The sequence below is a fragment of the Pristiophorus japonicus genome, chromosome 17 (assembly GCF_044704955.1).
Source record: "Pristiophorus japonicus isolate sPriJap1 chromosome 17, sPriJap1.hap1, whole genome shotgun sequence".
In the NCBI taxonomy this organism is placed as follows: domain Eukaryota; kingdom Metazoa; phylum Chordata; class Chondrichthyes; family Pristiophoridae; genus Pristiophorus; species Pristiophorus japonicus.
In genome coordinates this window covers 80902809-80917011 of record NC_091993.1, presented here as the reverse complement: position 1 = coordinate 80917011, position 14203 = coordinate 80902809, and the positions used below count along the sequence as shown (strand labels likewise).

Below are 14203 nucleotides of genomic sequence, written 5' to 3'. Positions count from 1 at the left end.
AAATCAGTTCAGAAAGAAGGTTAACGCTGCAGCTTAGACAAACTTACACATTAACTGTGGTACTACTGCTTTGCGTTAGAACTACAGAATTTAATTATCTTAATCAGGTTTGTTTTGGGCGATGGGGAAGGGTTGAAAGAAACAATGGACAAGTGAAAAACCTAGATTTAATGAAAATATGTTCAACGTAAAAATAAAAATAAAATCCTTTTCCTCATAGTTTATGTACGACAGTTTGGGGACAGTGCACATCACTGCTTGCTGTTGCATAAAACAAAGCAGCATCAACCAGATTAAAGATGGTGGCTCCATTTGATCATTCTCACAAAGGGCAAATTAGTGCTGTTCACAATGATACTTCTTTGGTTACGTGGCTAAATTTCTTGATGGCATCCAAGCACTGGTTAGGTAAGAAGTCCTGAAAATGCTTTTCCTATGTTGTGCTGTGATAAAGAAAGTGGAAACCACTGCTGTACAAGTAAACTTCAGTTCCATGTTCTCTCTGGTATGGGATGCTGCTGCTCAGATGGTTTTAATACTCCCTCATGTTGATCTGGGACACCCACTGCCACATTTCCAGTAAACATACACTCACCCCAGAGTTTCAGCTACATGGAGTTAAAACAAAGAGACAAAATGTAGGTGATGTTAAACTTAAAGCGTATACAAATGATTACCAAGAGAGTGTTCGAACTCAAGTTGCTCAACACAATACACTGTTTCCACAGAAGCGAGGCTGGAGATGATCCTATTAAACTCATGATTTTTTGTGTGCATTTTTAGAACAGCTCATCTAGAATACATATTAAAAAGATTTTAAGGCAATATGTAATGCAGATTACAAAGAGGAATTGAAAGACTAAATGGAATTGGAAGAATTAATGGGAGCCGAGAAACATTGCTATGTATCCAACAAACTGGGACACATGGACAGGAATAAATCTAATTTATCAGATCCCAACAGCTAAATAGATAAGATTTGATTTTAAATGCATTGGGAGTAAACAGGTTTAGAAAAAAATATCCTCCAAATTGGATTTCCCCAAGTAAATGCATTCTATTGGCAGGCACATACTGTATCACATAGTTTGATTAACAGTGCTTTCCAAGGTCTGGAGAGCATGATGGCGTAGAGTGTTGAAACATCAATATGTGATGCCATTTGATGGTAGGAGACAGCTATGATCCTTTACTCCACTAAGTTTCTATCACAGCTGTACCATTCTAGGAGAGGGATTGAAGAGAGGGGTGACAGGGGCCTGGATTTTGCATTCAAGGGCGAAGGAATGGCGCTCACCATTCACTACACTGACAGTTGCCCAGAGTTTTACACAGACTTTTGAGCTGCAACTTGCTGTCATTGGGTGTCTGATCCAGTACGGCGCCCTCTCCGGGGGAAGTGTGAGCAGATCAAGAAACAGCGTAGCTCTTCAACCAATCAGACTGATTAATCCTTACTGAGCCACGCAGAATCTAAACCAGGAAGTATAACTTAGATTTAAATCATGTACAGAAAGCAAAATAAAAATCGGGAAAGAAATTTGTGATTAAGGGAGTGAGATAAAAAAGGCAGACAGAAAAAGTTTTAAAAATATATACATTTTATAAAAGCTCTCAACATTAATTAAATGCTGAAAGAATGAGACTCCACACTTGTAAAATTAAATTTTCAGTGCCAGAGAGGTTGTTTGGCAGTAATTATGACTGATCATGCTGTTAATGTACCAGCCCTAACACTTTCTGCTGTGTTTAGGGCATAACTAGTGGGTAAGTACCGTAACTTCACGCCCTTGCATTGAATTCAATGCCGAGTCTATTGGCGAGGTACAGTTATAATGTAGCCTGTGGAGCAGGGTAACTTGGAGCGCAATTTCCGCCTTTAACTGTGCATGTGCGAACTCTGGAAGTTGCTGTTAGCTTCACCGTTACTCTCAATGCAAAATCCAGGCCAATGTTTGAGCAAAGGCTGGGCATCTTTGAAGTCTTGCATGGTCTACAACCTCTGTAAAATTGGAGGGAAAACAATCACCAGGACTTCTAATGGTTGGCTGAAGAACAACCGTGACAGAGATCTGCAAATTGGTGCAATGGCTTTTTGGCCACAGGTGGTGAGTTGACCTGGTAAGACCATGCGTGTGGGTTTGGGTAAGCAGAGCTAAAGAGATTTGGGGAGAAGAGACGGGCTTTTGAAAAATCATACAGCACAAGAAATGTTATCATGTTGCTCTGACGACTGATGGCTTATAAAATCTTCAAAGAACAAACAGAAGTGTCAACTTTCAACAAAAGGTTACTTGTGGAAATCAGATGGATTAACAGGCTGTGCGCCATAGAATTAAAGGAAGCAGTTTTGGACTTCGTATTCCCCACAAGTGATTTTTTTTATATTGCCTGAGTCTTTGGGAACTGATCGGTGCTTTCTTACAAAGACATGAAGGCAAGAAACCTAATTTACTCACTGAACAACTGGTCACAGATCACCACTGGGAAAAGCTTAGAACTGGTGCTTGGCCACACTGATAGCCAGCGAACAGGGCAGAAAGTGAAAAAAGGGGAAAACATAAATGTAAAACATATTTATAAGGTTGTAGAGAATTCAGGTATGCAAGCAGTCATTATTTAATTAGATGTATTCACTCCTTAAGTTGCCTGTCACTCTGAATCATACTACTGCCATATACAAACTATCCAAGTCATTGTCTTCATTTTGACCACCAATGATATTATGGAAGTGACCAAGAGAATGGACAAGAACTATGTGCCTTTCTCTTCGCTCTCCAAAGATTTTGCTTCCAGGGTGTGCTCCATCAAATAGATGAGCTGAAGAAACTCATCCAGGACCCCGCCAAGGCAAGCATGTTTGAATGACTCAAACGCATGACCTGGTTGAGAGCATGTGGAACTGCTCAAGGTGATCTGAATGTCTCAACAAGGTAAACAGCTTATTTAGAAATACATTTAAATTAAAAAAAAAACTAAATTCTATTCAGACACACTTTTACAATGAATTAAATATTACATAATTTGCTGCTGCAGAAATGTAATCGAAACTTGAAAAATATTTACTGTACCATGTACAGTTACAATAGTGCCACCTACAATCTACGCAAGACTAGAAACTATAGCGGTATGAATGTGTGAGGGTGGATTTAGTTGTTAGGGTTCGACAGATAGCATTCTACTAAAAGATCATGATCAAGTCAGCTGGCAATCTGCACAGGCACATTAAAATAAAATGGGTAAGTAAAGTATGTAAATATTTCAATGGACATTCATCATTTTTTTCCAATCAGTCTGTCTCAATACTTGGAAAGATTCATTTCTAGTCCTGCTGATGTGGAGAAATGCATCTGATTTCTCTCTTCTCCCTTCTATTTCCTTATGCCAATGAGATGCTTTTTGACCAAGGTAGAGTGGTGATGGACATCAGTGAGTGCCATCGTGCATGGCATGAGATGGGTGCACTCCCATGACTAATCACACAAACTCAATGGCTCAGTTGGTGTATCTCCAGATATCACCCTACAGAGGAAGGGTCGGGGGGGGGGGGGGGGGGGGAAGATACAATTGGCAGCCAAATCACAATAGCTGCCCTGTTTCACATCTCATCATGGTCTGAGCCAGAGAAGTGTGGAAGCTGTTTGCCTGGCTACCTTCTCAGCTGCAAAAATGGGAGAAGGAGAAGACACAAAGAAAGACAGAAAAGAAAACAAAACATGGGACACAAACAATTAACACTTCCTTGTAAAAGGACACAAATTTGACAGTTCCTCATTTTAACTGTGCCATGCATGACTTCCCCCTAAAATGCATGTGTTTCAATGTTAACAGTTTATATTTCATAATCCATTTTGCAGTTATTAATAACTAAAGGTCAGTTGCATGCTAAAATGAACATTCCCAACAGAAACATCCATGATCAGAAACAATCATAAAAGGAATGCATTTTGTAAATTCACATTAAGTTTCTACATGATAATATGCTTAATACAACTGTAAATAGGATTCCAATAGATTATTGTTATCAACTAGATAAATACAGGGAGAGGGGCTTTTTGGATGTCAGAAGAAAATAAACTGCTTTATTTCATAGTCCTTGTGCTGTTTTAGAGCATCGCCATGAAGGCATTAATAAGTATGTTTATGCAGAGTTCAATCTTACTATGGACACCAGATTACTCGCTTTTGTTCAATTAAATATGGCTTGAGTTTTGTGTGTCAAACAAATTCTTTTAACAGTACGTGAATCAGTGTAAATTCATTTGCAATTAATTTACAAAACCTGTTATTGTTTCTTGAATGCCACAATAGCCACCCATATGTGCATAAAACTGTAAATGTTTGGCCTGGATAATTTAAGAAAAATAACATGACAAATAAACTCAAAAATGATTAACTTAAGTTACAAGAAAAATGGATGTATAAGCTATCCATATGTGTGGATAGCAGGTAGGTGGTATTTCTGCAGAATGAGGCTGGTCCTGCCATTTTTAACTCTCTCCAAGATATAGTGCTCAATGACTATTCTTGTGGTAAAACTGTTGAATGAACAAAGTTTAGCTCAAAGGACACTCACTGCTTGGATTCTAACTCCAACTCTGGTTGGCATTCAACTGTGTTTACAGAGAAACATATAAAATAGGTGCAGGAGTAGGCCATTCAGCACTTTGAGCCTGCACCACCATTCAATAAGATCATGGCTGATCATGCACCTCAGTACCCCTTTTCTGCTTTCTCTCCATACCCCTTAATCCCTATAGCCGTAAGGGTCATATCTAACTCCCTCTTGAATATATCCAATGAACTGGCATCAACAACTCTCTGCGGTAGGGAATTCCACAGGTTAACAATTCTGAGTGAAGAAGTTTCTCCTCATCTCAGTCCTAAATGGCTTAACCCTTATCCTTAGACTATGTCCCCTGGTTCTGGACTTCCCCAACATCGGGAACATTCTTCCTGCATCTAACCTGTCCAGTCCCGTCAGAATTTATATGTTTCTATGAGATCCCCTCTCATCCTTCTAAACTCCAGTGAATACAGGCCCAGTCGATCCAGTCTCTCCTCATATGTCAGTCCTGCCATCCCGGGAATCAGTCTGGTGAACCTTCGTTGCACTCCCTCAACAGCAAGAACATCCTTCCTCAGATTAGGAGACCAAAACTGAATCCAATATTCCAGGTGAGGCCTCGCTAAGGCCCTGTACAACTGCAGTAAGACCTCCCTGTTCCTATACTCAAATCCTCTAGCTATGAAGGCCAACATATCATTTGCCGCCTTCACCGCCTGCTGTACCTGCATGCCAACTTTCAATGACTGATGTACCATGACACCCAAGTCTCTTTGCACCTCCCCTTTTCCTAATCTACCGCCATTCAGGTAATATTCTGCCCTCATGTTTTTGCCACCAAAGTGGATAGCCTCACATTTATCCACATTATACTGCATCTGCCACTCGTTTGCCCACTTACCTAACCTGTCCAAGTCACCCTGCAACCTTTTAGCATCCTGCTCACAGCTCACACCGCCCCCCCAGCTTAGCGTCATCTGCAAACTTGGAGATATTACACTCAATTCCCTCATCCAAATCATTCATGTATATTGTAAATAGCTGGGGTCCCAGCACTGAGCCCTGCGGCACCCCACTAGTGACTGCCTGCCATTCTGAAAAGTTCCCATTTATCCCGACTCACTGCTTCCTGTCTGCCAACCAGTTCTCAATCCACGTCAGTACATTATCCCCAATACCAGGTGCTTTAATTTTGCACACCAATCTCCTATGTGGAACGTTGTCAAAAGCCTTTTGAAAGTCCAAATACACCACATCCACCGGTAGTCCCTTGTCCACTCTACCAATTGCACCCTCAAAATATTCTAGAAGATTTGTCAAGCAGGATTTCCCTTTCATAAATCCATGCTGACTTGGACTGATCCCGTCACTGCTTTCCAAATGTGCTGCTATTTCATCTTTAATAATTGATTCCAACATTTTCCCCACTACTGATGTCAGGCTAACCGGTCTATAATTACCCGCCTTCTCTCTCCCTCCCTTCTTAAAAAGTGGTGTTACATTAGCTACCCTCCAGTCCACAGGAACCGATCCAGAGTCGATAGATTATTGGAAAATGATCACCAATGCATCCACTATTTCTAGGGCTACTTCCTTAAGTACTCTGGGATGCAGACTATCAGGCCCCGGGGATTTATCGGCCTTCAATCCCATCAATTTCCCTAACACAATTTCCTGACTAATAAGGATTTCCTTCAGTTGCTCCTTCTCACTAGACCCTCGGTCCCTTAGTATTTCCGGAAGGTTATTTGTGTCTTCCTTCGTGAAGACAGAACCAAAGTATTTGTTTAACTGGTACCTGCCATTTCTTTGTTCCCCATTATAAATTCGCCTGAATCCGACTGCAATGCACCTACGTTTGTTTTCACTAATCTTTTTCTCTTCACATATTTATCGAAGCTTTTGCAGTCAGTTTTTATGTTCCCAGCAAGCTTCCTCTCATACTCTATTTCCCCCCCTCCTAATTAAATCCTTAGTCCTCCTCTGCTGTATTATAAAATTCTCCCAGTCCTCGGGTTTGCTGCTTTTACTGGTCAATTTATATGCCTATTCCTTGGATTTAACACTATCCTTAATTTCCCTTGTTAGCCATGGTTGAGCCACCTTCCCATTTTATTTTTTACTCCAGACAGGGATGTACAATTGTTGAAGTTCATCCATGTGATCTTTAAATGTTTGCCATTGCCTATCCACCGTCGACCCTTTAAGTATCACTCGCCAGTCTATTCTAGCCAATTCACGTCTCATACCATCGAAGTTACCTTTCCTTAAGTTCAGGACCCTAGTCTCTGAATTAACCGTGTCACTTTCCATCTTAATAAAGAATTCTACCATATTATGGTCACTCTTCCCCAAGGGGCCTCGCACAACAAGATTGCTATTTAAAAAAAAATAAGAGCTAGCAATCTGCATATAATCATTGTCCCTTCACTGGTTACTAGTTGTGGTCATGCTTTAGCAATAACAAACTAAATTTTATATCTTTACACCTTTTGAACAATGTGACAAAGATCATAAGTTCAGTCCATTTTATTTTCAATAACTTAATAACTTAAATAACTGGTACAAGACAACTAAACCAAACCGCAAAACAGACATTTTACTGGTCAGGGGTTGTTGCAGATTTATTTACTTCTAACCTTTCAGATATGGTACATGTATATAAAGTACACCTGTACTGGCCCAGTACTTGTACCTGTTCGCCATAACTGGTAAGAGGCGGAGGGAGTAAGAAAGGGGTATGATGTGAAAAAGTGCTCACCCCATATTTCCCCTACTAGGAGATACAAAATCCAGGAAAACCAAGTTGTATCAGTTCTCTGCGAGTTCACACAATGAAGCAATTTAGGCAAGGGAACCTGATGTCTGTCCTACGTGATTACAGTCCCTCACCAATGTAGTTGAAACTTAACTGCCCTCTGGTGTGGCCGAGCAAGCCACTCAATTGTAACAGAGCATCTAGAGATGGGCAATAAATATGGCCTTCCCGGATACGTACATAACCCGAGAATTAATTTCAAAATAGACTCATATTCTAGTTACTGATTCATGTTGAATCATCCATACCTAACACCAATTCACACATGAAACACCTTTGTCCTCAACACTTATATTTTATGGTGCACTTTGAGCTGGGATTTAAAGTTGTAGCAACAATAAAGTTTATGGAAATGAGAATAGACAAACTGCAAAAAGGCTGCTATCCTAAGTAGCACTAAGAAGAAAGGCTGGCTTCCTAATCAAAGAATTGAAAGTATGGAATCTCAGCTTGGGTGTTACTTAATTCCCATTAAAGATTACATTTGTATATGCATAAAACTATTTTGATTCATGATTATTACTACGATTAGATCAGAATGAGACTTATCATTTTAATCTATAAAAATGTTAGATAATCTTTCCAACAAAGTATTACCATCTTACATCAGTGTGGATATGGCTTTTCTGGCTGTTGATCAGTTTTGAAATTAACAGCAACGATAATACATAAATTGTTTTTGCTTTGTTTACACTGAAGTTGGTAACTGTGTTATAATGCCGAGTTTTAAAATCCTATTCATATTAAGATCTGATGAATAGAGAGAGTGCATTTTCCACAAACTCATGCTTGTGGTCATAAGCACACTGTGGAAACATTATGCAAGATAGCATTTACTGTGAGCAAGTGGCATCCAGCAGAAACTGAACCATTTTCTTCTATTGTAGCAGAAAACTGTCAATATCTGTTAAGATCAACTTTTCATTGGTCAATAACTGATCTTAACAGAACACTTATTAGATATATTACACATGCACACAAACGTCTGTTTCTTATTACCATGAATTGCAAAAGCAAAACCTTACTTTTCCAATGCCAGCAGAACAGCCTTACACACGATATATGGTGTTTGCTATTATTTCCAATATGGTCTATTGTGAATGTTAAATATCCTTCTCCACCCTACTTAATTTTACTATTATCTACAGGAATGGTACCCTTCATAAGAACATAAGAATTAGGAGCAGGAGTAGGCCATACGGCCCCTCGATTCTTTGAATTCTTTGATTAGGAAGCCAGCCTTTCTTCTTAGTGCTACTTAGGATAGCAGCCTTTTTGCAGTTTGTCTATTCTCATTTCCATAAACTTTATTGTTGCTACAACTTTAAATCCCAGCTCAAAGTGCACCATAAAGATTTACAACCCTTTGAATAAAGAAATTCCTCCTCATCTCAGTCTTAAAAGGCCAGCCCCTTATCATGAGACTATGCGCCCTAGTTCTAGGCTTTCCAGCCAGGGGAAACAATTCATCAGCATCTACCCTGCCAATCCCCTTCAAAATCTTAATGTTTCAATGAGATCACCTCTCATTCTTCTAAACTCCAGAGAGTATAGGCCCAATCTACTCAATCTCTCCACATAAGACAACTCTCTAATCCCAGGAATCAATCTAGTGAACCTTCGTTGCACTGCCTCTAAGGCAAGTATATCCATCCTTAAATAAGGAAACCAAAACTGCACAGTACTCCAGGTGTGGGCTCACCAGATCCCTGTACAAGTGTAGCAAGACTTCCTTACTCTTGTACTCCAACCCTCTTAGCAATAAAGGCCAACGTGCCATTTGCCTTCCTAATTCTTGCTGTACCTGCACGCTAACCCTTTGTGTTTCTTATACTAGGACACCCGAATCTCTCTGAATACCAAAATATCATTAAATGTCATGAAAAACATATAAAATGGATCATAACAGAGGAGCTAAAGATATAGACACACGAGAGTATCACATATATTTAGCTATTACACAGTGTTACCAATTACCTTTAAGTAGAATATTAGCTGAAAATACACTGTATATTTACAAAACTTTCTATCCTCTTCACTGCTCAAGACAAACCCAATTTTAATGATTATATAAATGGAATCCAGACTGGGTTTAAAAAATTTTCTTTTGATGCTTCCTTTAGAGTAATTAGTTTTGAAGGTAATGTTTTTTAACCTTGAATTCTTTCTGTTGGGCTCCAATAAACTATTGGTCTCATCCGTTATTCCTGCTTATCGGATCTGTACATATAAAGTATCTCATTAGGCAGAACGTATTTGATACCAAATCCAATTTCACACAGGGCACTGGAATCATTCTCTAATTTCTTGAGGAAAGCAAAAAACAAAGAATAGCTCATACATTGTGCAGCTCCTAACCACAGCGAATGTGCAATTAGTCTTTTTGCAGCTGTAATAGATTGATTCTGTGCTCCTCTCTTTTACTCTCCCCCTCCCCAATACACATCCAATTATTTTTAATTACAACAAACTGCTCATTACTTGCTCAAATCCAACAATAGCCTCACACCACCTAACTCTGAATGATCTTTGCCAGCAATACATTATGTCCTGCAGCCTCAGTTTCTCCGGGTACTTCTTGTTCTGTTCCACCATTGGAGGTCAACTCACAGCAACAGTCCCAAACCAGTTTTCTTTTAACAACAAAGAAACAGTTGAGCAGGGGATTATTACTGATGCATGAGATCGCAGACTTGGACTTTTACATGGTTAAGTGACTGAAACCAATTCCTTTTACGAACTCTGACAAAATCAACTCAACTGGTAACCTGGGTCACACTACAATGTACAAACTGATTATTGTAATCAGGGTATTATTACAATCAAATATTTAATAAATTATGCTTAAATTATCGCATTGGCAGAAGAGTCGAGAGCCAGAGGACACAGATTTAAGGTGAATGGCAAAAGAACCAAAAAGGCAATATATGAAAAAACATTTTTACACAGCGAGTGGTTAGGATCTGGAATGCACTGCCTGAAAGGGTGGTGGAGGCAGACTCAATCACAGCTTGCAAAAGGGAGTTGGATAAGTACCTGAAAGAAAAACATTTTTCAGGGCTGCGGGGAAAGGGCGGGGGAGTGGGACTAGCTGAGATGGTCTTGCAGAGAGCCGGCACAGGCTCGACAAGTAGAATGGTCTTCTTCCATGCTGTAATCATTCTATGATTCTATGATCTGTACAATACTTGGGAGATATCCCCAATAAAAAAGCAAGGATTGAGTATTAGACAATGGTGCTGGAATTCCGATGTCCCGGGTCCATACGAAGTTTCTACGGACCCGGGACAGCATCGGAAAAAACGGGTTTCAGCGCATAATGCGAATGCGCTGAAAACCGACTTTTCCGATCTGTCAAGTTTCTAAGCTTGACAGATCATCCGCAAATCGAGAGCTAGGACATTTGCAGGGCAAGATTTTGATATTTAGCGATATCTTGCCCAGCAAATGTCCTCAAAAATCCTGTGCCTGAAAAGGCAGGCATATAGCCTGCTTTTACAGGCACAAGTGTTTAAAAATAGACAAAAACATTTTTTAAATAAAGTTAGAAAAACACATATTATTCTTAAAAACCTTCCCCACTATGGTAAGTTCATTTTTAACCATAATTTTAAAAACTTTTTAAAAAATCGGGAAAATATTTTATTTTTATAAGACATAGAAACATAGAAAATAGGTGCAGGAGTAGGCCATTCGGCCCTTCGAGCCTGCACCGCCATTCAATGAGTTCATGGCTGAACATGCAACCTCAGTACCCCATTCCTGCTTTCTCGCCATACCCCTTGATCCCCCTAGTAGTAAAGACTATATCTAACTCCTTTTTGAATATATTTAGTAAATTCGCCTCAACTACTTTCTGTGGTAGAGAATTCCACAGGTTCACCACTCTCTGGGTGAAGAAGTTTCTCCTCATCTCGGTCCTAAATGGCTTACCCCTTATCCTTAGACTGTGACCCCTGGTTCTGAACTTCCCCAACATTGGGAACATTCTTCCTACATCTAACCTGTCCAAACCCGTCAGAATTTTAAACGTTTCTATGAGATCCCCTCTCATTCTTCTGAACTCCAGTGAATACAAGCCCAGTTGATGCAGTCTTTCTTGATATGTCAGTCCTGCCATCCCGGGAATCAGTCTGGTTAACCTTCGCTGCACTCCCTCAACAGCAAAAATGTCCTTCCTCAAGTTAGGAGACCAAAACTGTACACAATACTCCAGGTGTGGCCTCACCAAGGCCCTGTACAACTGTAGCAATACCTCCCTGCCCCTGTACTCAAATCCCTTCGCTATGAAGGCCAACATGCCATTTGCTTTCTTAACCGCCTGCTGTACCTGCATGCCAACCTTCAATGACTGATGTACCATGACACCCAGGTCTCGTTGCACCTCCCCTTTTCCTAATCTGTCACCATTCAGATAATAGTCTGTCTCTCTGTTTTTACCAGCAAATTTGTCTATTTTTAAACATAATAACTTTAATTCCAATTAATTTAAATGTGTGGTCTGTTTTTTTTATTATTTTGTGTGATTGCTTTTGTTCCCATTAATAGCACTGAGAACTCATAGATACGCGAGTCTCAGGCTATTAATGGGAACCTGTGAAATACTTAGCTGATTGGCTGAGCAGTCATACATGACTGCACCTTCTGCGACGGGACCCTCTGCACGGGAGCGCGCTTCACAGCACGGGAGGAGAAGGCCTACCCATCGGAAATCATGGCGCCTCCTAGACCACCAGGTAAATTCGTAAAAAATAGCCAGCGAGGAGGCAATTGCCCGCAGGAAGACCCCAAGAGGAATTTCTGAGCCACTTTTCTAAGGTGGGTCAAGGTTAAATTTCTGAAACACTTGAATTTAGTCAGACTTCAATATCGAATTTTCAGGAATCCAATGAATTATTCAAGAAATCAAAGACGACAAAACATTGATGTGGCAATCGCATCAACAGCTGAGATTTACATCACTTCTCATGTAAAAGAACATCTCAATGTACTTTACAAGGCAGAGGGGTGAACAATGAGCAGGAATTGGTGGGTGAGGAGGGAACCAAGGGGACTGTCAAAGAGCTGATTTTTTTTTTTTAAAGTGGCATCTGAAGGCAGGAAGAGTTAGAATTCCAGAGACCAGAGGCGTAATGATTGAAAAATCAATCTCTGATGGTAGAGCAGAATGAGCAGTACCTGGGGTCAAAGAAACTGAAGCCACAGGATTTAAATTATGGCTGGACAAGATCACTCAAATAGGGTGCAGCGAAGCTGTCAAATGATGTGAAAATTAGAACGAGGCTCTAGAAAATAATTTGTTGCAGTATAAGGAGCCTGGCAAGATGGACTTATGGAATTTGTGCTGGAAAGGGCAGGGACCGACCGTAGAGTTCCGGATTAGCTGAAGTTTTTCGGAGCAAGGAAGATATGTGGATAAACGTCAGGGTGATGAAGGGATAGATTATGTTGACAGCTCAGGGTTGGGCACCAGATCCAGCTTGAACAGGTAGCTACGAAGTCATTTTCTGGCTGAAACCAAAATGGATTGTTGTATTTTGCTGATGTTCAGCAGAGGAAAATTTCAGATGATCCAAGTGTTCGAGGTGATAGAGGCAGAAACCCTCACTGCATTTAAAAAGTACTTGGATATGTATTTGAAGTGCCATAATCTACCAGGCTATGGATCAAGAGCTGGAAAATGGTATTAGGCTGGATAGCTCTTTTTTGGCCAGCACAGGCACGATGGGCCGAATGGCCCCCTCTGTGCTGTAAGTTTCTACGATTCTATAAATGTTGCTGTTGAGTAGGCAATCAAAAAGGACAGCCATGGTCTTTGAGTCAATTGTGGTAGCCGAATGATAGAGTTGAGTGTTGTCAAATTGTTGTAGAATTATATTACGAAGGGGTACAATGTAAATGATCAATAGGAGGGGACCAAGAATGGAACCCTGCGGCATACCCATTTACCGTACAGGCACAGGAAAATAAATCATTTAAGTAGGCTGCAATGGGATCATATAGAATGCTATGAAAGAAAAGCAGGTGAAGAGAATGGAGCAGCCAACATGGTCAAGATCAATGAGGGGCAGTGAAGCACAGTCACAGAGGATGTTGTTGCCGATTTTGATGAGGGTGATTTTAGTGCTGCAGGCAGGTTGGAAATCGGTATGGAAGGTCTTCCTAGCCCTCCCTCTGCTGAAAATGTTTTCAATATGCTTTGTAAAATAGCACAATGCAGTATTACTAAATGTGTTAGTGGCATCTACAGACAGAACACCAATACTGGAAATTAGTTCCCTCATTAGCTTTCCATGGATAAGACAACTTGCACACATTGCTATATCTAACTATGGTCAATAGGAAACTTCCAGCCAGATCGTCTGTGGAACTCTTAATATTTATAGAAAAAACATTTCTCAAGGGGATTATCATGATAAAAGAGCTAAACTAAAAGCTCTGCTCGTGGTAAATTGCAACTCTGTTACTAAGCTGATATCTGCTTAATGTTGGCAAATAATGCATTTTAAAATCTGCTTGTCCATAGGAAAGGAATAGTTGATGCAAAGAATTTACAAAAAAAAATCATTGTTACAATGGCCAGAAGTCCTGAAATGCAAAATAATTTTTTGTTTCAATTTACCTAACAAGTCATTAGAGAGTGAAAAATTAATACTGCAGATGCTGGAAGTCTGAAACAAAAACAGGAAATGCTGCAAACACTCAGCAGGACAGTCAGGATCCTTGGAGAAAACAGCCAAGTTAGCGTTTTGGGCATGGACCTTTAACATCTATTCTCTACACAGCTGCTGACTGATTTGCTGCGTGTCTCTAGCATT

The 14203-nt window shown here is 40.2% G+C and overlaps 1 protein-coding gene across 1 annotated transcript in view; it reads right to left on the bottom strand.

Annotated features, from left to right (window-relative positions):
* Positions 1-524: 524 nt before the first annotated feature.
* LOC139227820 (ankyrin repeat and SAM domain-containing protein 1A-like) overlaps positions 525-14203 on the bottom strand; it is a 482026-nt gene continuing 468347 nt past the window's right edge. Inside the window, exon 26 of the mRNA XM_070858888.1 lies at positions 525-608. Coding sequence (XP_070714989.1) covers positions 605-608 — 4 coding nt within the window. The 3' untranslated portion in view covers positions 525-604. The remainder of the gene's footprint in view (positions 609-14203) is intronic.